Raw genomic sequence first — 27843 nt, forward strand, 5'->3', positions numbered from 1 at the left:
TTAAACATCACATATTTTAAACGAAAACTTGATTTCCTTTTCTCTCTGTCTCTCTCTCTCTCTCTCTCTTTCTCTCTCTCAGTATATGACTCTGGGCTTCCTTCTTGAGTACTGTAATCATATATATATATATATATATATGAAATATATATATATATATTTCTGTATATATAGTACTATATATAGTACTATAATCATATATATATATATATATATATATATTTCTTACATCTCAAGGGCTGTATTCTGTACACGTCCGACAACTATCGGATCGGTAATGTCTGGTCTACGTATGCCAGAGTCGGATGTCGGAACGCAGCCGATCGTCCAATGAGATGATTTATTTTTCGAAAGTGAGTTCTCTTCATTGAACCATCGACTGCTTCCGACAACGATATACGACGTATTGTAGAACAAGCTTAAATGCCGTTACACAGCTTTTTTGTTGTATGTTATATCCGCGCAACAACACATTCCCTAGCCATTAGTTGTCGCTAGAAGTGTACAGAATAGCACCCTAGGATAATTATTGACCTGTTCTTTTTAACTGCACCGCTGAACTAGTGCAATAAGTTGAAGCGAGGCAAGTATATGTTTTCTCACTTCAATTTATTGCACCTGTTCAACAGTTCAGCTAAAAAGAACAGGCTATATAAATATATACACTTTTTACACGTTAGTGGAGATATTTCAGATTAAAAGAACAGATTTTATAAGGGTGAAATTACACGGTGCGTAATAGAACCGCGGAAAAAGAGTGCGTCATAGAAGCAACCAATCAGCACACAAAACTTGCGTGATAGAAAAAGCGGAGTAGTGCTGATTAGTTGCTACTATGACGCACTCTCTATTGTAACGTCCGGACTTATTTTGAAATATTAATAATATATTAGTATAGATCGGAGGCCGACTTGTCTGATTTCAGATATCATTAGGTTAAATATTCACCAGGTATAGATATTTTATCCCTATGTTACTAGATGTAAGTACGTGCGCATATGTATATTTGCGCATGTTAAATATTGTAATTAAAATTATAACGCCAAAGAAACGACGTGTCGTTAGAGAGTCTTAAAATCGATGGATCAACTATAGACAAGAGAAACCGTAATCTCAATGCGATAAGGCACCCTGCTGCTACATAAACAGGAGCATGAAACCTAAATCCAAACACCACTCAAGACCGACGCGGTGACATCATACCGATGGAATGAATTTCTTCCATCTCTACGACTCCATCAGCCAACCAGAAAACGACTCTCAGCGACAAAACAACGTATAAAAACGCGCGCATTCGTTGAGAAAGCGATTCTTTTCTCGTAATTAGTTTTTGGTACTTTTGTACTTATATAGTTTGAAATATATTAGTCGTAAAATCCGACTGTGTAACAAGTATTTTTGTCTACCCCTCATTTCTCGAACGTTGCGAAATCGAAATTGTAATCGCGGACCGCATCATTCCGCGCAGCGCCGAAACATCCGAGACCGAGGCAGGAGAACGAGCGGCTCTGACTTCTCACCAGATTCATCGATCGTTTCGCCAGATTCCGGAGACCCAGGGTAAACTCGGTGAAAAGCAGAGTGACCTAAAAGCAGAGTCATCATTCTGTTGACCGTCCACGTAAGTCACTGATTTTACCACATTCAAATTTCCCTATATAGTTATCTATCGTGGACGTAACACTATTCTGCAGTTCTATTACGCACCGTGTGATTTCATTACTAAATTAGTAATTGAGTAATTCAGAGAATGAGCCAATCAGTTCTTTATTTCCACCCTGGTGATAAAAATTATAAATTCTCATTGGCTCATTTTTTAATGCTTTATACGTAATGTTTTATGACAAAATCTGTGCTTTTCGCTTTACTTAATCGAATGATAGGATTTTTTTTGCCTTCCCTACGATCACAGAGATTAAAAACTACTAGATTTCCTACGTACTACGGTGCAAATAATTTTCCTACAATTGCTTATCGAAAACTACCAGACTTAATAGGATTCTTATTAAGATGGCTACACTGCGTACGAATATTCTCCAACAGCAACCTCTAGTGGAGAACTAAATTTACTCACCAATTTGGAGAATTTTCCTGTCAGTGGATTGGCAAACCTGACTGCTATATGTTCGGTCAGTTGTCATTCGTTTCGCCGATAGTAGTTGTGCAAGTTTTTCGTTGTGCTTATCAGTAAATACTACAGCGTCGCATTTCTGCGATTGTGGCGCATGAAATGCATTAATCGTTTGGTTTCCTCAGACTTCGTCGTCTTTCGACCAGGTACGGTTTCAATTACTGCATTCTTTCGTTCGCTCATGTGCGAGCACTCGCGAATGTATTGCGAATTTTAAGGTTAGCCACTCGTCAATTTCGTCATTTTTCTCACCTTATATGACATTTCGTCGCTTGCCACGATTATTCTCGCTGTTCGCGTCTTCGTCCGGAGTAACAACGTCGTCGAAATACACATCAATTCGGTAGTGTCACGCGAGTACTCGCCAATATTCGCAGAATTACCCACGCAATAACCTTGCTATGTACGATTGTACATAATGAACTTATGAAGGTTAACGATAACATATTCTACGAGATCAGATCGATCAGTCTTGAAAATCATCAACTAACTCGATATACGTGTTTAATTCTTTTAATTCCAGCTTATTTTAATTTTACATCTGTGCAATGAAATGCCTAATATATTATTTCATATATTATTTATGATCTTTACTAACCGTCTTATTATTGTTACAGGCCGTGTGACAGTGATTCCGTAAAACATGACAGAACCAAAGCCATCAGGACTGAGGCCACCCTCAAAGATCGGCAGGCCATGTTCCACCATGCCGCCCAGACCAGCTATCCCACCTTCTTCACCAAGACCAGTGTCCAGTGAGCCCTTCACAATAGCATATACCATATTCTTCCATATATATTCTGTACATTTGTCGTACTTTTATATATTTTAGTATTGTTCTGTATAATTTTTATTTTTGTAATATAGAGATATGATTATATTTAATGACGTCGTAGGCACTAGATATAAAAATTAAGATATCTCTGACAGAGAAGATATCTTAGAAGAAAGGATAGGTCAATGTACACTCGTTGGATTCTCATTAAGAGAGAAAATGTAACATACTTTTTACGGCCGAGTTTTTTACACTATTTGTGGTTCGTCCCTTTGAATGCACACTGCGAAGACACTGTGAGGACGACGACGCGTTATTAATTTTTCTTGCACACGGTGTTGCACATACATGAAAGAGAGGGGGAGAAAGAGAAGGAGGGAAAGATAGATAGAGAGAGAGAGAGAGAGAGAGAGAGACGTGCACGCCCACGAGCGCGTCGTGAACGAGAGTGCTCTTTTACGCGTGAACTGCTCGCGAGTCGTTCCTCGACCGTTCGCGACGACGCATCGGCCGCCAGAGAAACCGGGTAAATATTTCTCATTATCTTAGATTGAAGAGTCGTTGTCTCTGCCAAGTTGTATTGAAAGGATAAAATATCAACAGTACATAGCGCGTTTTGCAAATGTTTTTAGAAAATTTGAAAATTAAAAGCAAGAAACGAATTTTTCTCTAAAATTCGCTGTAATCTACATAATTATCTATAATTGACTAATCTTATAATTGATTGAGAGTACATCATGTATTTAGGCGGTAAATCGCTGAAAGTAGTTCGAGCGATTAAGAATGTTTTTTGAATAATTAATTCGGAAGAAAGAAAAAGAGAAATTTGAAGAATCACGGTATTCAAATTATAACAATTTTATCTTGGACGTTCGACTTAACGTATACTCCGTTTTACATTGTTAAACCCAAAATTTTGTTACCCTTTTTTTCTTCATTACTCTTCCATACTCTTGTTCTTTTTTTTTCTTCAGTCCAATACTCACGATATCGTATTTACTACTTGATATCACTTTGAGCACGAAAAGAGCGAGCGAGCTAAAAATAAGACGCATCGTTATTTTGCGAATTTCGATGCATCTTTATGACTATCGCGCGCACGTCCAGGGCACGTATCTTGCCTTATTGGTGTGATGCTGTTGCATCGCCTTCCTTGTCCGTGCACAATCGTACCGCGTGCGCTCTCATCGGCTGACGCATTGCGATTATGCAAGCCGCTGTTTACCTTGCGCTCGCGATTTCATCCCGTGTTTCATCTCTCCCTCTGAGTTCTTTCTCTTTTATCGTCCCCCTTCATCCTCTCCTGTACGGTCGTCTCGGAATGGAATAATCATTCGTTTGTCCCTTCGATCGTCTCGAACTTCGTAATCCGATCGGAAGATTCAAGGCCCGGCGATTTGTTCTCTTCGGAATCCGCGGTCAATCGTTCGGAATTACCGACACAGGTAATTAGTCTGCTCTTCTTAGCTGAAATTATTGTGCTATTCAAGAAATTTACACACACTGAAGCGTAAGAATCTCGCACATACATGTCATACGTTTCAATATGTGTATAAATTTCTTGAACTAATGCAACCAATTTAGCTAAGAAGAACAGACCAAGAAATGCCTTTCCCTCTCTCTCTCTCTCTCTCTCTCTCTTAAATTTTACGTGAAAATACGAATTTGATCACTTTACGATTCTCATAGTAGATCGCAACAACTGCTCCGAAATTATCGTGCGTTTCTCTTTGATCAGCTCTGATTTTCCGCTGTTCATTAGCGTCGTGAATGTTATCAAAAGGCAAAGAATTGCTGCGTTAGCGGCGCCTTGCACTGACGTAATCGGGATGGTGTTCTGTAACTGTGACACCATCAGCTAAATATGGAGAGATAAACGATTTTACGAACGGCGACCGGTGAGTTATACTCATTTCTAGCCGCTTCGCGTATTTATACGAAATGTCCACCGGAGCCGGTTTTAAGGTCACCCATTCGATTTTTTATAGTCCGACGTAAGAAACGGGAGGGAGGGAGGGAGCAAGGGAGAGAGAAAGAGAGGGAGAGAGAAAGAGAGAGAGAGAGAGGAAGACAGAAAACCTGTTATTAATTCCTAGTATTAAAACTATTAAAACGTCAAGAATGACAAGATATTGCCGCATATGAAGTATATTACGACTTGACGTTGTACACGTTCACTTTTGAGATTATTTTCGAGGCGTTTCATCGGGCTTTAAACGAAGCCGCTTTCATAAAGCCGAACATATCGCTAATTGACGCGAAATGATAATTAACGACAAGACGTTGAGGAGTTCGCGGTCACGCATTCGAGGCTCCATTACGTCATAATCTCGTTACACCGCGGGATGAGAATTGCAGGTCGGTCGAATGATGACGCGCCTCTCTATAGTTTAAGCTATTAACCTTGTTTACATGCGAGATATGCACAGTCGAAAGAGCAAAGTGCCCGTATTTGATGACTTCAGCGGATTACATTACCGTATCGAATGCCGATCAGGGTACTTGACACCCCATTGACGCGGGATTCAGATCCCGCCGGATATAGTTGAAGATCACAGATTCCGACGGAAACGAGAATATTCGATACGATTCGAATCGATTTGCGAGAGATCAAGTATCGATATCGGATGAAAAAACATGTTGCAATTATGCGTATATCCAACGCGCAGAATTAACAACCGTACGAATGGCGGCGTCACGATTGTTCGCGTCGGTGCCCGTCGGGAGACACATTAATCAAGGTTTAATACGCTCGAATTAAAAAGTACAGTGTGTCCCGTCATTGGAAATTATCGAGCGCGTACGCGTTGCGCGTCGCAACTGGTCTGCAATCGCAGGTCGTCATCGCGTTGCGCACGGATTTGCGTAGCGACGAAATTTACACCGAATGTTGCGGAACGAGTCTGTATCTCTCGATGAAGATTCGTCATTTAATTTTCTTTCAATTCCGGAGTATCCGCTAAGTTAGAATTCATGTCTCCGCTTTTATGTCAAAATCAAGATCGAACATATTTAAGAATTACCCAAATAATTATTTTTGTTGTTGTTGTTATTATTATATTAAAAGAAAAAAAGTTACTATTCAGGTAAATATTTGCTAAGAAACTGGAGCAATTATTGTGTTCGAATTAAGTAAATATTACCTGCATGTAGTACTTTGTCTTTCAATGTGCACACAGAAAAATATTACTCATAGCACGAAGAAAAGCAATGATTCGATTTATTTTTCTTCTTTTAAGTAATGTTTATCTTGAACGAAGAATATTTTCTTGATTATTAGTATTAAAATATATTCATCACAGATATTAGAAAAGCGCATTATTATTTCCTCAAAAGAAGAAATTTGTTTTCTCTTCCCAAGAAGATATTATGAGCTTTATCGAAAAAAATTATTGCGTGATGTATATTTTAATATTGTATCAAGAAAATAATCGAATAATTGCTTTTCTTCGCAGTACAATATTTTTTTCTGTGTGCTACATTTAATTAATATTTATTTAATACAAGTAAAGTATTCCAATATTCCTTAGCAAACATTTACCTGAATGTAACCTTTTTTCCTTCAGTATGTCGTTATTATCACACTCGCGCAACTATTCCGCTATATCGTGGGACTCCGCGCGATTGATCCCGATCGCTTGATCATTTGTTATTAAAAGCGATCGCGTCGTGCACATAAAACGAAGGTGCATTAATGCAGATTGCGCCGCGCGATAAAGTCGACCCCGGAGACGTGCTCCGTACAATACAATGTGCTTCTCGCGGTTGCGGACATGTAATCGCGATTTCATCTCGTCGAACAGAGGTTCCGACCCACGCGACCGACCTACTACGATCGCCGCCGCGACCGCCGTCGTCGCCGTTGCCGCCGCCGCCGCCCACTCGCATTCTCATAAATAATTAATTAAGTCGCAAATTGCGATACCCGGACATGTGCCGCGGTGATTCCTTTTGCGGAGTTTTTTCGCAGCACGAAAATACCCGACGACAGCGATTGGCGACGTGCCGACACATGTCTTTCCTTTTTCCTCATTTCTTTCTTTGTATTTCCCCCGTTGCTCGGTGTGTGTTCGCGTTGATGCACTCGTTAGTTCATTAGGCTCTGAAGAAGGTATGATCGTGTCCGTCCGTCCGTCTCTCGCATGATTGCGCTAGAAATTGTTCCGATCTTATCGGCGTCATCTGAACACACCCTGACGCCATTAATGACTCGTTTACATAACTCCCTGTCTTGGGCCGATTGTGATCGACTTCCGATGCCGATTATCGCAACAGCAATTAGAACCAAGCCCCGATCCGTTTCACGCCAAATGACGGCTCTCTCTCTCTCTCTCTCTCTCTCTCTCTCTCTCTCTCTCTCTCTCNTCTCAACAGCCCCGTAATAATTACTAATTAACTCGGTTATAATCAACATTGCGCTCTCGACGACGACGCGCTGTATTATAGGCGAATCCGTTATGTCGACTAGTTACAACTAGTTACGGACGATTTTATGATACGAAGTATGTGAGGTGACACACAGGTATGTCATGTTGAACGATAGATTGGCGGAGACTCGGTGCTAGACTGTCGAGGGCGATACGCTTTCAACCACGACAGAGAAATACGTTTCTCTTGCGCGCGGAAGCATGCTCCGATTTTCTCTTTTCGTTTGTTTGTATGTTCTCGTTGTATGATTTGCATTATTTTGCATGACAACGGCAGATCAGATGGAGCCCGTCTGGGAATCGCACGGCCGTCAGATAAACGAGGCTGGTTTGCGAAGAGGATCAGGTAAGCGTGGCGTCGAAGTAACGTTTTCTGTTTTACCGTCCGTTTCGCAAAGTTCCTTATGAGATTCGCGTCGCCAAGTGCAATGAATTTTGAAAGTAACGCATAATATTTTACGTCTGTTAATTACACAACGTTATGTGTAATTAATGGACGAAAATTCGGAAACAGCCTGTTAACACAGAGAAAAAAATTTCTTTTGATTTAATGAAATTTTCTTAATTGAAAGATTTATCTTTTGGAACGGAGCAAACAAAATTCTTTTCAAAATTCTCAAAATCTTTACGTCAAATAGTACATTTCTTTTATATTTTCATCTAAACATTACAATAGTTATCATAAGTAATAAATGATTTGAAAGAAGTAACGTCAAATAGTACATTTCTTTTATATTTTCATCCAAACATTACAATAGTTGTCATAAATAATAAATGATTTGAAAAAAGTAACATTATGTTAGAAGAATGTTAAAGAGCTTCTTTGTTCTAGTGGAACAATATTTAATATATAATTTTAAAATTTCGAGAAAAAACCCGTTTTTCCTCAAAATTTTCGCAGGTTTTCTTCGGTTTCTTTCCTAAGGATACAAAAATTTACTTAGAAATTCGCGTGTGTTTGATTAAAATCTGCCATGTTTACTTTTTTTCCGTAAAAAAATGAGAAACCAAAAAATCATACGTTACATTATATAAATAATACTGTTTTTTTTTTTTTTTCATTAAATAATATGGTTTATCATATTTGTAATGAAACAATATTTTCATTCAAACAAAATGATATTTAATATTAAGTTATGCGTTTTATATTAAACAAATCCTAGTCCAACACGTATACTAAATCCAAAGGAATTTTCTCTGTGTATTGGCCAAACTAAAGTTTGTTCCAATGAAACTTGACAGTTTTTTTCAACTCGTCCCACCGGATTTTCTCCTACGACGGAATATAAAATCTCCCCGAACTGAATTGCTCTCACAACAATAAGTTAAGTATGACAGCAATACGAATGTCGACGAGCTATAGCTTTTGCCGCGAGTATCGTCCGCGCTCGTAACAGTATGTGCGATTGTTGTCATTCGTGTTAAGGAAACACGTCGTACTCTCACTTTGTGCCGAGTCATAATATTGTAGTATATAGTAACGTAGTATTGCATGTGTATCTCGCAGTAACATAGCAGTAGTACATCTGTAGTGACGTGTAATAACGTTACATACCGAACGTACCATAATCGCAGACAGAATACGCAGTGTGTGTGTATGTGCATAAACCGCGTATTCGCGTGATTAAGTGCGCCATTCGTCGTCGAAAATAGAAATCCTTCCGTGATAAATTCGCCCAGCCGGGCGACATATCGGTCGTCGATGGTTCGACCACGTCTCACGGTGAATCCTCTTCGATCCCGCGCAGATACTAGCGTCGTACTAACCGAGGACACAGACAGCTTTAAGATAGGAGACCGGGTATGGGTCGGCGGCACGAAACCCGGCACGATCGCCTACATCGGCGAGACCAAGTTCGCGCCCGGCGACTGGGCAGGAGTCGTCCTGGATGAGGCCATCGGTAAGGAACGTCCCAGAACCGTTCCGAGGATCTTAGCCGATCCGAGGAGGAGAGTTCTGCGGCGGAAATGTTCGTGAGAGAGAACCGCGATAATCATTCGGAGGGAGTGAAGGCACGAACTTGCACTTCAGGGAAGAACGATGGCTCGGTGGCTGGTAGTCGATACTTCCAGTGTGAGCCAAAAAGAGGGATCTTCTCGAGGCTCACCAGACTCACGAGAACGCCGCTGAGCGATTCGATCATTTCGCCGAGGACCACGCCGACCACGCCGCCTGACAATACTCGAAGCCTCTTCAGCAAGTCCATGTCGCAGTCTCTGAGTAAGGATCGCTGCAAGAGATACTCGCCACGTCCATAGATCTCTCAGTTAGCTGCACGCACGCCATCCACGAGTTTGATTTAGTTTCTCAGTACCCTTTCGCTCCTCTCTTCTCGTTCCTTTCTTTCGCTGATACACGAGACATTTCATTCAGACGCAGTCATCTCAGTGACGGTATCGAATTGAGAAATATTTAATCAGTGTTGCCTTTTGTCTTAAAAATTATCATTTTCTTTCATCGAAACTATTAATACGCATTTCTTTTGAGATACATTTTCCGGATATCAAACGTTTCTTCAGTATCACCGGACAGGAAAAATGCGAGGGTGAAGGGGTCAATGGTAGCCAACCGTAGTTGTGTGTATGTTAGATGCTTATCGAGCAGTAAGTGTAGCGATAGTGATTATTTATTTCAATTATGGTATCGCGATAGTGCTTGGAGAAAACGCTACCGCCCGGCCGAAATAGAGATCCACGCGACCCTATACAAACGGGCGACGAAGTAATTCAATTTTCGGTCAGCATGCAGCATGGAAGCAATTCTATTCTGGCGGCACGCGGTATGCCGAGATGAAGCCGCGGCATGACTTGACGCCGAGGTAGTGAACCAATTCCGCGAGTAACGGGTTCATCGTCGAATAAACGTACTCACGTATAAAGATCGATATTGAATAAATGTCAAACTCATAGAGACGCGAAGATTTAACCTCGTCGGCGGGGTACACAGTCCGAAGGTAGGCGGAAGATATCGTCACCGTTATCATAGAAAATAACGCTCGAGAAGTAACGTAGCCGTCGCGTGGAATACGAAGAGTTTGCTCGATGTTCCATTCGCTCTTGGCGTCTCGTACGTTATACTGATCGTGCTGTCCGCGCTGAAAATTGTGAACGCAGACACATCCACAACTAGTCTGTCGTCGACGGTGTCGCAGAGGAGTGACCTGAAGATAGGTGACCGGGTGATAGTCTCGTCGAGCCAGGGCAGCAAAACTGGCGTACTCAGGTACCTGGGCACCACGGAATTCGCCCCGGGTGAGTGGTGCGGCGTGGAATTGGATGAGCCGGTCGGCAAGAATGACGGCTCCGTCAACGACAAAAGGTGTGCATCATTCATCCCCCCCGTCACGAGCCTCCGACGTCGAAAGTTCGTCTCCCTCGCCTTCTCATCGAGCACTCGCGATGATCGTTTGATGCAATCGCACGCTTCCGCTAATGCAGTCGGCGGATGTCGCCGGGAAAAGAGAATCGCGCGATTCTCGAAGGTCGTTCGCAGAGACTCTTTCTTTCTCAGCGGGAAAAAAACGCTCGTGCCGGGAGATGAATCCGGACGATCGTCACTTCGCAAAGTTAGACTTGCGCGTCGAGCAGATTTTGTTCCCTCCTCGCATCCTCCTCGAATCGCTCTTGGCATGATGGAAGATCGAATTGGAAGATCTTTCGTTTTCGGTTATCCTGACCGTCCAGGGTTGGCAAAATTCCAGATTTTTCGCATAAAGTTCAGTGTCAGTGGTAAAACCGGTATTTTCCGGAAAAAAAACCCGGCAAAAACTGGTCTTTTTTTAAAAACGTTAAAATAAATAGGAAACTTTTTCATCGATATTCTAATTCACAGCCCAAAGCGCCCTATAGTCTTAGCTATGCTGTGCGCAAGAATCTGCACGTAAAAATCAAATGAAAAGTGCACATTTATATGTTCATACTTTCTATGAATCTTTCGATGCAGCTATATTAATGTAGAACTATTAAGGTAGAAGTACCAGTGCCAGGACACACACCTAACTCAGGACATTCTTGTTGTTTTGGTCTTTAAATCAGAATATTAAAACTTTTAATATAGAATACATATATATACATATATTGAATATATGCAAATATTTTATGTTTAAAAATTAAATATTCGTATTTAAAGACCAAAACAACAAGAATGTCCACAGTTAGGTACGCGTCCAGGCATTTGTACTTTTACCTTATACGTTTATCGTTTACTAGTGAAGTAATCAATTAATATGAGTAATTTTAAAAATACAATTGGAGTTAACACGAGTAATTTGAAAAATACAATTGGAGGAAGATTTTGGACATTGTGTGGACTTATTTTGTATCCTGTTCTGTTGATGACGCTAATAAACAGTAATGTATTGCTTGTGAAATAATATAGTAAGCGCAAAAATTCTACGACTGAAACAGCATCTTCAAAAGCGTGATAAGGTTAAAATAAACGTAAACACGAACTAGATATATATTGATACAAATTTTTAATTCTGCTATTATTTTCTCACGTTGAACTAAAAACTAATATAAAATTTATTGACATTTATGTTTCTAAAGTTTTTATCTTAAAAATGTATTTTACATATCACTTTGAATTAAAAAACGACTATTATTATAGTTTTGTTTTTCTTTTAAATCATAGTGACTAGTATGATTTACTAATTAAAGCAGAAATATCTTTTTGCATAAAATTATAAGAATATATTACGTGTTCCGGTTAGTTTTGAGGGATTTTTTGCAAAAAAACACGTTTATTTTAGAGAGACGTTGAATTATATTTTATTCAAAATATTTTTCACCGCTAGTTACAACTTTTTCCCACTTTTCTGGCAATAAGTGGATTACGCGGTAAAAGAAATGTTCGTTTTTCGAAACAATCCATTCATCGAGCCACTTTTATATTTCATCATATGTTTTGAAGTGCTGGTCAGCAAAACTGTGTTGCATCGATCGAAATAAGTAATAATCTGAAGGAGAACAGTCTGGCGGCATGTGGTAAAATTTCTCAACGAAATGCCGATAACGTATATTTAACTGCTTTTGCAACGCGTGATCAAGCATTGTCGTGCAACAAAATCACTTTGCATTTTCTTAGAGCTGTTATTGGGCGTTTCTGGTTCAAAGCACGATTCAAATTGATTAATTGTTGTTGATAACGCTCAGCAGTGATTGTTTAATTCGGTTTCAGCAGCTCATAATATATGACACTTTTTATGTTCCAACTGCACAACAAAATTTTACTTCCGTGGATGTTGCGTTTCGGAGTCGATGTCGACGGTTGGCCGGGATTTACCCTCGATTTTTTACGCTTAGGATTATGATAGTATATATACTTTTTTCATCGCCAGTTATAATTTGATACAAAAACTGCTTTTTTTGTGACGAGGAAGCAATGAAGTGCAAATGGTTAAACAATTTTGAATTGCCAATTCAGACAATTCGTGTGGAATCCATTTGCCTTTTTTTTTAATTTTCCCCAATGCGTTTAAACGATCAGAAACAGTTAATTTACCAACATTTAATATTTTAGCTAATTCTTTAAGCGTTTGAGCTGAGTTTTTATCCAACAATGCCTGTAATTCGGTATCTTCGAACTTTTACGGTTGACCTGAACGTTCTTTGTCTTTCAAATCGAAATTACCACTTTTAAATCGTCGATACTAGTATTCGCACGTTTTAACTGATGGAGCAGACTCAGAAGAAGTTTCTGAGATGAATCGGTGAGCTTTGGCAGCCGTTTTTTTTCGAATCAAAGCAGTAAAATAATAGATGACGAAAATGTTCCTTATCACGTTTCATTTTCAATCGCACTAAACAGTACGGTTATGTTTACGAATACACAGGACCTGTGTCAAATGATTTATAGAAATGTCCAAGCTTTGAAATGACGTACCAACTTTCAAAATGTCTCTAATAGATTTGTAGCTATAGCCATCTACAGTGAGCCCTCAAAATTAATCGGAACACCTAATATATTTTAATGTTACATAGTTTTTATAGTTTTTGCCAGTTTATTCCATTGGATAATGTTCGGGACACTGAGAAAAAAGTTTGGTTGAATTAACATGACAAAATGAACGAACGCGTTTTAGCTGAAGGAAACAGAATTTCTCATTCTTACGAACCGAATTTGGTTTTTACCCAAACCGATATTTCGAACCGGAAATTCTGTCCCCTTTAACAAAAACGCGTTTGATCCCCTCACGTTAATTCAACAAAATTTTTTTCTCCATGTAAAAGTCAAAATTTACCATGGTTTTTCCCGCCTACTGGAATTTCTCGGCCAACCCTGTCTTCGTCTGTTCAGGGCGTTGCGAACGTTTCAAGAATCCGCCCAGCCTCGATTCCGCGATCCTCGGTGGGCGCATACACGATATCCACCCTCCGCTGCTCGATAAACGCCTCGAACGACCGGGATGCGTCGCGACATAGTTTGCATGACCGGCCCTCGGGATCCCGGAGACCGCGCTCCCGTGAGAACGAGAGCCACGGAACTAACCCACCCGTTGATCCAGATACTTCGAGTGCTCGCCCAAGTACGGCCTGTTCGCGCCCGTGCACAAGGTCAGCAGGTCTCCGTCCAACAAGCGGCAATCCACGTGCGTGGTGCACAAGCCAACCGGCGCTGCCCTCAACGCCAGCCTGAAGAAGAGCGGCTCGCGCGAGTCGCTCGCTTCTCTCACGTCGAGCATCGCCAGCAACGTCGCCGCGAGGACGACCGCCAGCAGCACCGCGAGCAGTACCACCGCGAGGGTAAGGTTCACCATGCCGGAATGAGGGAGAGGAACGCGGAACACCGCTCAGCGTCTCCCCGTCATTCGCTCTTCCCCCTGCCCTCGCGTTTGTTGATTGTTACGTAGCTGTGTGTAGATCTTATTGTTGTTCTCGTGGATATTGATGCTGACGACGGCGGTTGACCCTCGAAATCTTCTCACTCCGCGAGGATTGTCTCCGCGATCGTCCGATCTTGTTCGATTTATCTAGGAAGCGGGAACGAGGAGGGAATTCGTCAGAACGAGGAAAAGGACAGGCGGCGCGAGAATGTTTCACGCGGAAAAAAAACAATTCCGTTGGTATAACTGAATTTTTCGTTGTCTGGGCAACGGACGAAAACTCGCTGTTGTACACTGAGAGAAAAATATAGTTATTTTCGGAGACAACAATATCCTTTTTTCATTTCAACTACAAAAATAGTCGAGATAACTATTTTTCTAATAAATGTTACTATAGTGTTAATGACAATAATCTTACGTGCATGTCGCTACTACTATTTTTGCGGTTAAAATAAAAAAGGATATTGTTGTTCTCGAAAAAAATTATATTTTTCTCTCAGTGTAAGAACGGAAAGTTTCATGTACACGGAAAGAGAGAAAGTAGCTCCCGCAGCTAAAAACTAAGATTTCATGGGTAAAAATAAAAAAAATGAACTGTCCATATTATACAACTGAATGTAGATTAATTTAATTAATTCTTTTTGTCCTTGTATCTAGTTTTTAGCTCCTACAACTGAAAACTAGGTCTCATAACTAAATTAATAGTTGTATATCATGTGGACAGCTAATTTCTTTCTGCCGTGTAAGAGGTTTCTGCTCAGTCAATCGCTCTCAGTTGTTTCAATCAAATTTTAACACTATGCCGTCCGCACGTCTAATCGGGATTCTTTTGTTTGACGCCGGTAGGACTGACTCAGATCATTTCGCTTGTCGCCGGCGGTTTTTCGAGGTCCTCGGAAGATCATAAATCGCATGATACCAACGTGGTGCCACCGGCATTTGCCCGATAGTTTTGCGCATGACACCAACGTGGTGCCACCGGACGGCATAGTGTTAATACAGCCAATGTATTCAGACGAATGTTCTCAGTCACGGTAACAGAAATATCATAACTTGTCACCGATTTTCTATTTCTCGTTGTCGAGTTTTCACCTAATCCTTGTTGCAGTAATCGGGTTTTTCCTTCGTATACTTCGCGCACATATCTAACACGGACTCGATCTCTCCTCCTCGCTCGCGACCTGGAGTTCTCTTCCCGCCCGGTGCGTTGCTCGAGGGTCAATGTTGCTATAAATTATTGGTAGTAATCGCTCGCCGCTTCTTAGGCAGCCCATTTCGTTCCGTCCAATTAGCGAGGTAAATATTGTAACGCGATTAAGTTGCGCGCCAACGCAATTGCCTTGCGATTATGTTGCGTGTGATCACACAGATTAGCGATTAATGTGTTAATCGCTATGGTTAATCGTTGTTCTTTTTAAGGTCGCAAAGTCTCTGCATGATCCTATTCTCTTTTTTTCTACACATATATATGTATTACTTTTTTTTGTTTCATCCGTTGCATCCGATATTCCAGAAGCCTGGCATGCGCACGCCGATACCTGCACGAGGTTCACTGCAGGTGAGACCATAATCATTCTCTACCTCCCGATCGACTCGTTAATGCGGCCGATTAAGAAGTGCGTTCGCCGATTTCTCCTCCTCACTGCTGTCTTTCCTCTCGTCTCGTCCGCAATTGTCCTCGTGAAGCACACGAAATACCTCGTCGTATAGAACACGCGTAGACATAGATTAACTGGCGCACCGTGGCGGTACGTTAATTAGGATATAATTAGCGTGGCTCGTGCGAGCGCGATCTCTCGCACACTTTTGCGTTTTATTTATTTATTCGCCGTGTTATAATTTATTGTCGCCGGAGCTTGTAATATATATTGTCGCCGGAGCTTGTAGTATATATATATATATATATATATATATATATGTATGTATACTATATATATAGTCGACTTATGTGTGTATGTAATGTTAATAAAATCCTAAAGTCCTCTTTCTCTCTCTTTCTCCTCGTGATCTCTTTGTTAATGTAGTCTTTAGGTAGGTATTTCTGTGTCGCCGTTTTGCGTCTTCCTTTTTTTTTAAAATACATCATGTTGACGGTCGAACACTTGGGCGCAAACGACACGAGTTCGTGAATGAATGCATGTTTCGATAGCTACGAATTCATCGGATAAATACATAAAACTTTTCATATGGTAGTTATGAGTTCGTCGACTAAATACGTAAAGCTTTTCGAAATTTCGTGTATTTATTCGACGACATGCGCACGATAACAATTGTGAATTTCGATATAACGCAGACATATCCTTATATTCCGCGATATCGCCTGAGAGAATGACGTATTCCACGTTTCTCGATAAATTTATCTCGAGGATTTTTCTCTTTCTCGAGAACTGATCTACGCGTCGGAGGACAATCGATGACCGGCATCACCGAGTTGATTAATCAAATTCTCGTCGGAGAGTTGGTAATGCGATGCAAAATGTTGACTGCGCGATTTGTATTGCTAATCGCTCGTTGTTAGGCCGCGCCAAAACACGTCGCCTCTGCGTGTCTATATACCTCGCATCGATTAAAAACTTGTCGACGAGAATGCTCGGCTCGGCTGAGCTGTTACATAATGGAACGCAGCACGAGTAAACAATCGCGAACGGCGAACTCGATCGGCTGCGGACGACGACGCTTTAATTTTCTGCCCTCCCCTCTTCACAACTTACGTTGATACTTGCAACTTTCGCGGCTCTTATGTCCGGTTTCACCATTCCGAGTCAAAATTTTGGCCCAAAACTTAAAAATTTTTAATTCTACAATACAGCAGGAGCTAAGATAGTAATAGGTTCAATTTCAATTTTATATTTTAGTATAATATAACCCTTACTTTACTTGGACTTGATGATGTCTTAAATTTCCATTTTCGCTGTTTTAAGTTATTGAAAGTAGCATTAAAATTCAATCTGTAGAAAAGTTCAAGAAAGAAGTTAAAAAGTGTCAATATCGTTAAAATAGGATTTTAATAGTCTATAGACTAAGTAAGTACAAACAGTCCTTAAGAGCGTCAGAATAGCATCAAAACTTCGACTCGGGATGGTTAAAATCTAAATAACGATTAACTCAATGGTATTGACTAATCGTTGGCGAATTAGCTGAATTGATCAATGCGATTGGTCAATTCCGTTGAATTAATCTCGATTAGATTTAAACCATGATGTCAACGAAATCATTCGATGGTATTAATGCTCAAATGAGAGATTAATAAGCGTTTAGCGCTTTAGTTCATTCATTAATTTCGTGAAAAATCCATATAACGAAAATTGCTTTGCTCGCTTGATCCTTCGCGTAAGATCTCTCTCAGCATCGTGATCTCGAGTTAGAACCTGGCTCGTGCTTTTAGGAGGTTTTGAAGGAGAAGCAGCAGGAGATAGATTTCTTGCGGAAGGAGCGGGATCTGGAACGTGAGAGAGTCACGAAAGCGGCAAATCAAGCTGATCAAGCGGAGCAGTCGGCATTGTCGATCAAGCAAGAATATGAAAAGGCAAGTAGACATCTTTGTGACACATTGGGTCGCATTATGGAGATAGATCGATTTCTTTTTTTTACAATTTTGAAGTTTCGGCAAAATATCGTTTTTCTCCCATTTCCGTAGATGATTTTTGTTTCTTTATATAAAACTATTTTTTTTCTATTTTTTCGTTTCGTTTTTTTTTATTTCTTGCGCAGTTTTCTCCCGTGGAAAAATTGTAAAGAAAACAAAACAGTTTTCTGAGTCTTTAAAATTATAGTTTCTTTATAGAGATGAATAAACATTGTTTTTATTAAACAGATTTTATCCGAACACGCGGAAATTTTTCTAAATCAATTTTTGTATCTTTGGGAAACCAAAAAAATTCACGGAAAAATTGGGAAAACTGGTTTTCGAAACTGTAACTATATATATTTTTTTTACAAACAGGGACGAAGCTCGCGTTTGCAATCGACTGTTGAGCAAGTTGCGCGTTCGGGGATATAAAACGAGGATATAAAACGTAACAAATTATAAACGACCTCCAGCTTTTTCTAGGATTTCGTAGATTTTTTACGCGTCTACGAACGCGACAAATCAAATAGTTTGATTCCGTAACTTTTTAAGGTTTCTCGTCCCGGTTTGTTTTGAGATCCCTTTCTTGGTTTTTATTTTTCATCATTTTTACTATCAATATTTAGTATCGCGAGGAAGTGCAACAAAAGATCAACGAGACGGAGACTACCGTTACCAAGCTCCTCGGTGAGAAGGGCACGTTGGTGGTGCAGTTGGAAGAGGAAAAGCGGAAATGCGAGGACCTTCTGTTTCGTTTCGAAGAAGAGTCCGTGAATAAGGACGACATACAGGTACGTGTATCAACGATGCACATTCGAATGCATAATCATTTATCAATTACGACAAATGGCTAGTATGGTGAAAATTATACTCTGAGAGAACCGGTAAGTATACTTATATTTATCCATGAATTTGTGGAATTTGTCTTTCCGGAGAGAAAATCTCACGGGACGTGTATGTCCCGAGTGTTCCAATAAAAAGTGATAATATTAAAGTATTCAATTTTGGTTACCTTACTCTGATTTTTTTTTTCAAAGATACACACTTTGGCTGTAATATTTAGTCATAATTCTAATTAGTCATAAATTCAAAGTCAAATTAGTCATAAATCTTCTATTTAAGATTTCGTACGACACGCTCGCTCGACGAGTGTCGTCATCGTACTTTCCACGTGAAATTCGCAATTGAATATACACACGCGGGGATTAACGGTGGCGGGTGATGTAAATTACAACATGCGCTTGGCTGTACTGTACATCTTGTCTCGGTGATTTTTTCACTAAAGTCATCTTGCGCCGGATTCGGTGTCTCGGCAAATCGATACTCTCGTAACGCGTCGGAGTTTGCACTCGGCGAAGTTACTTACGATTTTCCGAATTCTAACACGCTCATCGAGCCTTCGTCGAGTGATGTCGGGATGACGAAAGTGGCGTTTTTAGGGAGAGGAGAGAGCGCAGTTCAGTTTCCCCTCGGTTAATCTGGCCAACTTATCGTTTATTTTCAGAAAGAGAGATCTGAGCAATGTGTGAGTATCCGAAGGTTTGGGCCCGTGGAAGGATTGACGCAGTATTTCGGCACCGCTTGCCTAGTCATCGCTCTAGCCATGTCGTTTTGTATTTCGTCGCAGTTCTATCAAAGAGCCGCCTGACGTGTATACTAAAACGCGCGAAACGCTAACTTCGCTGCCCGCTAACTTTGTCGGCCGCAACTTTGCCAAACTCAACTAACGCTAAATTCCATTGAATTATGACCGGGGCGACGTCTTTCGGTCGTCTCGGATCGAGTAATGTCGAACATTTCTCATATTATAATGTAGAAATTTCGTTAGTGTTTTTTTAATCACGCGTTTTCGTCAATTTGCAAATTTAAATTGCACATAGAGAAGCTGGAATTAACAGTTAATATTTAAAACGCTTTGCTGTTGCGTAATTAAAAAAGAAATATGCTTTATATATACACACGTACAGATATATTGGTATAATTCACAGGCGTTATACGCTCGTTTGTTATTATTTATTTATTATTTGTTTATTTACATGCATTGTATTTTTTGTCGCCTCCTTTGTACGAAATTATTTATTTATTCGATCGCAAACCACTAATTTTATATTATTTATTCATTTGCTTGTATCATACCTTTGTATACATTCGAGCGTTGAGAGATTGAATAATATATATACCTCTTACACAAATTGGGCACGCGTATAACTTCTTTTCTTTTTTAATCTCTTTTTTTCTTGTTCGTTGTTCAATTAAACAATGTCTGTTTCGCACAATTCGTACGATCAAACAATCACAGGCTTCGCGTATCCCAGTGTGTGCTTCTTGTCTCTTTAATATATGGTTTCAAGTGTTAATACACCGTTATCTCGTCATAATTATATTAAAAATTTTTTAAATGTCGGTTAAATGTCGTTTTAATATCACGAGATTTATGCTTAGATCGCTCGGCAAATTTGTTTAAGCAAAATGATTTTTGCTCAAGAAAGGCGTTGATTAAGTTTCTTTTGAATATTTAGTTGTAAATTAACGCTTGAAACGGACACGCTATACGGACACGATCTCGTACCTACCGACTAAACGGCTGCCCCCTTATCACTAGGTCATAAATACTGTAAATGAAAGCAGGATCAGGGAACTCGAAAAAAAACTCTCAGAGGAGCGGGAGCGCGTCGTTCAGTTGGAACGCGACAATATCAAGCTCTTCGAAGCTGAAGAAGAACTGACTCGGCTTCGTAACGAGATCAACAACGTGACGAGCTCGCAGAATTCTCAGCTACGAGGTAACCAAACGACTAGAGACTAAACTAGACCCACTGCTATTAGGCGAAGTAGATCCTAGACAGGATCTAATAAACTAGGCAATTTCAAAACAACGATGGATCAGCAGATGTGAAGGGCGTTTAGAAATGAAATGTCCGACGACATTTTAAGCATTCTTTTAAGAATTTGAGAGTTCGGATTTCAATTATTTTATAGTATGCCGAAAGCAGACGAGATAATCGAAGGCTCACCGCTAATATCTTCTTTAATCGCCCGTTTCGTGAAGTTCAGCCTTGATTAGAGCGTGTTTTTAGATCTCGAGAGTCGCAATCAAAGCCTGGAAGAAATAAAGGGCAGCCTTGAGAAGGAATTGCAAGAGAAGTCGAGCCTTGTGGACGAGTGCGTGGGGCGCATCAGGGGATTGGAAGTCGTACTGAATGAAGCACAACGAGAGAGCACGACGCACGAGGAGTCCGGGTCCCATCTAGGGAAAGAACTGGAAGCCGCCAAAAAAAGCTTGCAAGACAGGGAGACCCTGTTGGAGAACATGAAGCTGGAATTCGAGAGGAGCACAAGCTCGTTGAACGAAGAGTTGCGGAAATCGAAGGAGACAATCGAGAGGATCGAGCGAGAGAGCGTGAGTGAGAAGGACTCGTTGTTGTCCGAGTACCGACGTAGGATCGAGGAGAGAGATCGGTTGATAAAGGTAAAGACCGAGGATCTGGAGAACGAGTCCAAGAGGCTGTTAGAACAGCGGAACGCTCTCGAGGGCCTGAAGGCCGAGAACGTTAAGTATATGCGTGAACTTTCAGAGTCGTTCAAGCTACAGTTGCACGCGAAGGACTCGAAAATCGAGGAGGTCACGTTGCAACTCAGTCAGAAAGCGTCCGAGACCGAGACACTGTTGAACGAATTATCCGTTCAACGGGAGCTCTGTGAAAAAAAGAACGAGGAACTGGCCAACGCTCTGCGAAAGTTGGAAGGTTCGTTTTGCGGAAATAAAATCAAATTATATACATTGCTCTCTGGTTTACAATCGAGAAGTAAAACTAGGCCAATGCAAGTATCTGGTTGCGATGAGATATATTTGTGACAATATTGCTCCGATTAAATTTAACATTTCCGTAAGATCTCTTAGATACTATCCTCCTTTCTGTGTCGGACTGCACCGAACATTTTATGGGCAATGTAAACCACTGAATCGATTTTTTTACTCGCTAATTTTAATATTACCATTGATTTTTTTCATATATGTCACTTTCTTCCTTCAAGAATGACATTATTGGTTACCTCAACTTAGACTCATCTTAAATTTAACACATTATTATATTTATTATACTCTTTATTTTCTTTTTCTGAATTTTATACTATTTTTCTATTTTCTATGTATTTAAAAAAATTTTTTTGTATTTTAAAAGCATTGTATTAATGGCACATTTTCTGTAAATAAATAAATAAATATTAAATTGTATTCAAACGTTTCAGTCGTGATTACGACTCTCTTCAGTGAAGTCATAAGGAAACTATATACAAGGAAACTATAAGTGTCACATAATTCATGTGTAATTCAATCATTAGTAATTCAAGTTTGACCCAACAGAGAAAAATATTTTGCCATTCATTATTATTATTGTCATAAATATATCGCAACCAAATATTTACGTTGATTCTTATTGATCTGGTTTCACTTCTTGAAATAAAATTATGTGAAAATAGAAATTTGTATATCATAAGAATTGTTTTATTATGCAAGATATTTGTATTCAAAATCTCGAAAAGGATCTCATGATGAAACCTTCATAGATTTTATTGTTTCGCAGAATTAAGCGCGAAGTTGAAACTAGCCGAGGAAAATAACAACGTGCTCTCGAGACAGATCGAAGACTACAAGTCCAAGAACGATGAGAATGTCCGAATAATTCAGGAGAAACAGAAGCTGGTAAGCATCCTTTTCTTCCTGTACGATGTAACACTTACGATTTCTTCCCGTCCACGTTGTGGCCGCAGGAACAAGATCTGGCCAGCCTGGTCGCTTCGGAGGAGCAGTCCACTGCGCAGCTGAATAAATTGAACGAAGAGCTGAAGGTGAAAGACAAGGAACTCGCGGAGCTGCGTCACGCCACTATGGCGCAGATACAGGAGATAACCAAGCGTTTCGAATCCCAAATTAACGACAAAGTCAAGTACATCGACGAGATAAACGCGGATGTCGTTCAGAAGACCCTGATGCTTGTCAAGTTGAAGAAAGATATTGCCGATCTGAAGGCGATTATTGCAAGCAAAGACGAGGAGATAAAGCATTTGCTCGAGAAGACCTCAGGTAAAAGTCAAACATGAATTATCTTTCACAAAATTATTTATTTATTGAACGGAACAATTCAACCCTTCGGAATAAAATCCTTCGATGTACAGAGCGAATTATGGGACGTAGGAAATAATACAAAAATAAACAATCTGAATATAAATACAAAAGAGAACAAATTAATTAATTATGATAGAATTCTGTAAAAATTACGTCGGAAAATTTTCGGGAAAAAAAGATGCGTTTATTCATAATTTAACGCAGCGTTCATTGTGCCCATTAGAGTTACAAGACGCCCTCACGCTGTCCGAGCAAACGAAAACGAATTTGGAGAGCGAGCTTCGCGTATTCGAATCCAACGCGCAATCTTTGAATCAGCAGGTTGCGAAGACGGAAGAGAAAATATCACAACTCTTGTCGCAGAAGGAAAAATTGGTCAGTATAAAGATCATTCAGTTTCCTAGTACCGCGGATTTCGATTTTCATGTTACCCTCGTTATGTCTTCGTTATCTATTCTCATATTGGAATCGAAATATTCTTACCGGTACGTGAACAGGAGTCCGACATAGCTAGTGTGATCAGCAGTGCCGCGGACTCGTCGGAGCAGCTCTCAAGGTACAACGAGGATCTGCAGCGAAAGAAGGAGCTGGACGAAGCTCGCGAGAAGATCTTCCAAACGGAGAACATGTTGAAGTTGATGCAAGGGAAACTGTCGAGCGCTGAGCTGGAGATGAATAAAAGCGCGGCGTTGATGGACCAATTGCGCTCGGAAAAGTCAAGTCTGGAGTCGCAGATGAGTGACGCGAAGAGATCGAACGCCGATTACGTCGAGAAGATTCGCCAGTTCGAGCGAAAGGAGAGCGAGTTGTTGGCGAAAGTGGACGAAGGCGAATGCGTCAAGATGAGTTTGGCGGAGAGGTCTCGCGAGATCGCCAGTCTCTTGGAACGATTGACGTGCAGCGAAGAGGAAATCGCCGCTCTTCGTGGTCGGTGCGAAACCGGGCAAAGATTCCACGAAGAAGAGGCGTCCTCGCTACGGAAAAAGATCGCCGACTTGTCGGCCGAATTGTCGAAATTTCAGGATGAAATGAAGAATTTGCAAAAGTCGAAGGGAAAGTTGGAGGCTGACCAGAGCGCGAATCGATGGACCATCGAGGAACTGACAGAGAAACTGAACGTCGTATCTGAGAATACATTAAAATTAGAGGACTTGCTTCGGGAAAAAGATTCCAAGCTGCAGGACGCGGAGAATAAATTGTTGGAATTGCGAAAGACGAACGATGCTTTGGCTACCGATAAGGAAGCGTCCGATAAGAATTTAACCGCGTCGTTGAACAGCGCAACTAGTACTGTGAAGGAGTTGAAGAATCAGTTGAAGAGCGCCGAACAGACGATCGGAGCCAAGACGAACGAGGTGTCGAAGGCCAGAGCGGAAATAGAGAAATGTATCGCACAAATAGCCGAATTGAACACCACGGTCTCCTCCATAGGGGAGGAGCGAACGCGTAGCAGTAACGAACTGAAGGACGCACGAGAATCGATCACGCAGCAACAAAGCGTAGTAAACGAATTAACGAAGGCTAAGGCAGCTTTAGAAGATTCTACGAATTTTTTGGAGACGCAGCTGTCGAGTACACGGGGAGAACTGCAGAAGAAGGACAAACTGTTAATCGAGACGGAAGTTAGAATGAAGGAATTGAACGCCTCCAGAACGGAGGAAATATTAAAACTGCGGAATACGTTGGAATCCGAGGTAGCAGTGCAACGGAAGGAGATCGAAAAAGCTAACAAGCTAAATGACGAACTCGAAGAAAAGCTACGACGATCGCAGGACATTATTAACAAGAAAGCGGCTGATCAGAGTGAAAAAGAAGCTGCTATCGACGATCTGCGAGCCCAGGTGAAGGCTTTGGAGGATGCGCAAGTGGAGAGAGCGAAGGCGGAACAACAGTCGCGCAATGAAGAAATCAAACAGAAACAGAGCGAGTTGAGTGGCACGAGCAAGCGGATCAACGAGCTACAGAGCACGGTGTACACGTTGGAGAAAAGACTGAGAGAACAAGAGACGAAGTCAGCGGAGTTGGCGAGAACTATGGAGTATAATGAGAAGGAAGTAGACAAGAATGTACAAAACCTCGTGGAAAAGTTGAATGTCGCCAAAGTGGAGGAGACGCGGCTCTTGGACGAGCTGAGTCGACTGTAAGTATATTTATAGTAGTAGTGTACAATGTCTTAAATACATTGGACATGGTTTTATGACAGGAAGAAAAGATGATATTAATATGTTAGTTATTTTTTTTTAATTATGTTTTATTGAATATCCATATATTTTACAGAGAAAAAGAAAATAAACAAGTTACTGCAAAATGGTTAGAAGCGACAAATCAATTGAAATTGACGCATGAAAATATGAAGAATACTTATGACGTGAGTATAATTTTTTCTCCAAATAATATATATATTGCCTTACCTTACTTTAATACATATATATATAGTGATATAACAGAATTATATATATAATTCCGTTATATTACTATGATAATAATATGCATATGCGCGCGCGCGCACACGCGCACACACACGCACAGGAGCACACACACACACACACTATAATAATATATTGTATATATAATAAAGTAAGGAATTATTAATCTGCATTCTAGGCCACAGAAGACATAAAACAGCATATCGGTACGTCACTCGCAATTATTGTGACAATAAAAAAATCAACAATGGCGATTTAACATCGATTTATTCTTTTAGTTACAAAGGATATTGACGTCGCAAAACTGCAGGAAGAAAACGACACAACTAAGAGTCAAATAGACTTTCTGAACTCCGTGATAGTAGATATGCAACGTAAGAATGAGACTCTGCTGTGTAAAATCGAGGTCCTCGAAATGGGAGTTCCCTCGAACGAAGCCGACGATTATAATCGGTACGCGCTTTATTTATGAAATATAGTTTCTTTTTTAAATTATGGATAATAATTTGAAGTTTGTTCGACAGAAGCACTTTGGACAAGCGAATGGCGGTGCCTCGTATGTTCTGTGATATTTGTGATCAGTTCGATTTGCATGAAACGGAAGACTGTCCCCGGCAGGCTCAAGATTTCTCAGAGAGCACCGAGAAAATGCCGAAATTGTCGAAGAAACAACCGGTAGAAAGACCGTACTGCGAAAACTGTGAGAGTAAGACAGACCCACCGTTTATATATAATCGTTAAATTAACTAAAAAATAAAATATATAATTTTTTTATTCGAAAATGTTCTGAAGATATCAATTTATCAAGTTATAATCGAAGTCAGCATTCTTTTAACTTTAATTTCTATTTCATTGTTATTCGAGTTTAAATTGAAAATAAGTTGTAATTTTAATTAAAAATAAATTTGACTATGTCATGTCGTTATAGATATATTTGATTGAGATGTTATTAATCTCTCTTGTACTTAATTTCAATCTCAATTTTTGTATCTTCTCGAAAATTTTATCAACAATTACCACTAATACTTTCATTTTCGTTGATTGCAGTGTTTGGGCACGACACGCGCGATTGCGACGACACCGAAACATTTTAACGTTACGTTACTGTCCGTAGACTCGTTCCATTGCTTGCCAGATGTCCCGTAGCTGTAAAGAGATCTGTTAGACTTTACAGAGTATATTTTTGTATGGCGAACTTTTCAATTCGATCCGAATAAGTCTTCCCGCATAGGACGGGTATACCTATAAAACTTCCCAATACATTATAAAAATTTATGTTCCCTTCAAACGACGTGACTTTCACATTGATATGTCCTTTATTAAGATTCGAGAAATTCTGTTATCGTCGTACAATTTGTTCTCTTGTTATACAGTCGGGTTAAACATTAATCGGTTTTTGATAGAATTTGATAATAATAATAATCGTTTTCTGTTTAAAAATTCATTTGGAGGGAACATACGTTTATTTTCCAGCTTTAATACCCGTTTTTTAACGTCGAGACAAATTATGTGTAATTTTGTATATACTAGGTACTCGAATTAACATGTTAACTCTATTTAATATTTATTTTCCGCGTTTTGTGCGGCTTTAAAAAACATAGTTCCTGTAATGCCGACTGATAAAAGCGCAGTTTACTGCATAAGATCTCGTTGATTAATTGGCGCTTCTAATTTGAATGCAACATATACGGCTTTCAATTTTACAGTCTTCCTCTAACAGGCAAAGAAAAGAACTAGCAATGCATACGTCAAAAACGTTTAGCGCTTAATGTCGACTTTTACGAATATAGTGACCTGCTATTGTCTTTTCGCTACGAAACTTAGGATCAAAACTTATATATTTTCTAAATTAATTATATTGTCATGACATTTGATGCCTAGGAGTCGCAGATAATGCTTTGTAGATAAAAATAAACGGAATCTTCCGCAGCAGCTGTAAAAGAAATAGAATCTTCAATGATGGTTCTACTTACTTGAAGCAACATAAACCCTCCGACAAGTGGTGTTATTTCTGGAAAGAAAGCGCTGCGAGGAAAAATAAAGACGATATTAAAATTATAAATTGATACCTTATTTCTAAATTTACTATATCTTCTACTATATCTTCTGCCTTATTTCTAAATTTACTATATCTTCTGCCTTATTTCTAAATTTACTATATCTTCTGCCTTATTTCTAAATTTACTCTATCTTCTACTATATCTTTAATTTATATTTTTAATTATTTAACAAGCAGATAAACATTTGGTAGTATCATATATCACACACTTTTATAAGTGAAATTTAATCGCTAGCAAATGCATGTTGAGTAAGTAGAGTTAAATGTTCACCGATCACCAAGAACTTTATAACGTCGTAAATCTAAATAAAAAATAAGTAATTCATATCCGGACGTTTCGTTCGTCTTTTTTTTATATAATCTAAGAATTAATGTTTAAATTTGAACCACTCTATAGATCTATTAAAAATTATATCTAGAATACTAAAAATGAATTTTATCTATAAAATGTGTTGTATAATGAACGCATATTATCGTCAAATGTTTGATGATTAAAAATAAAAATATA

General features: G+C 39.8%; 1 protein-coding gene across 6 annotated transcripts; it reads left to right on the forward strand.

The window, feature by feature from the left end:
* Positions 1 to 2123: 2123 nt before the first annotated feature.
* LOC106749951 (restin homolog) lies at positions 2124 to 26674 on the forward strand. 6 transcript variants are annotated; one of them, XM_014629926.1, is made up of 22 exons: positions 2124 to 2277; positions 2749 to 2886; positions 7611 to 7679; positions 9082 to 9234; positions 9366 to 9554; positions 10448 to 10652; positions 13840 to 14077; positions 15671 to 15715; positions 17543 to 17683; positions 18352 to 18516; positions 19230 to 19250; positions 20328 to 20508; positions 20803 to 21471; positions 22309 to 22427; positions 22496 to 22808; positions 23074 to 23225; positions 23348 to 24990; positions 25128 to 25218; positions 25455 to 25482; positions 25555 to 25729; positions 25801 to 25982; positions 26324 to 26674. In XM_014629926.1, exons 2-22 carry the CDS (start codon positions 2775 to 2777, stop codon positions 26368 to 26370), a joined length of 4938 nt encoding a protein of 1645 aa, XP_014485412.1. In that variant the 5' UTR covers positions 2124 to 2277; positions 2749 to 2774; the 3' UTR covers positions 26371 to 26674. The 6 variants fall into 6 exon arrangements, with proteins under 6 accessions (XP_014485412.1, XP_014485413.1, XP_014485414.1 ...); XM_014629927.1 differs by lacking the exon at positions 19230 to 19250; XM_014629928.1 differs by lacking the exon at positions 15671 to 15715.
* The last annotated feature ends 1169 nt before the right edge of the window (positions 26675 to 27843 follow it).

The sequence above is a fragment of the Dinoponera quadriceps genome, unplaced genomic scaffold (genome assembly GCF_001313825.1).
Source record: "Dinoponera quadriceps isolate SergipeBrazil2010 unplaced genomic scaffold, ASM131382v1 scaffold4683, whole genome shotgun sequence".
NCBI lineage: Eukaryota > Metazoa > Arthropoda > Insecta > Hymenoptera > Formicidae > Dinoponera > Dinoponera quadriceps.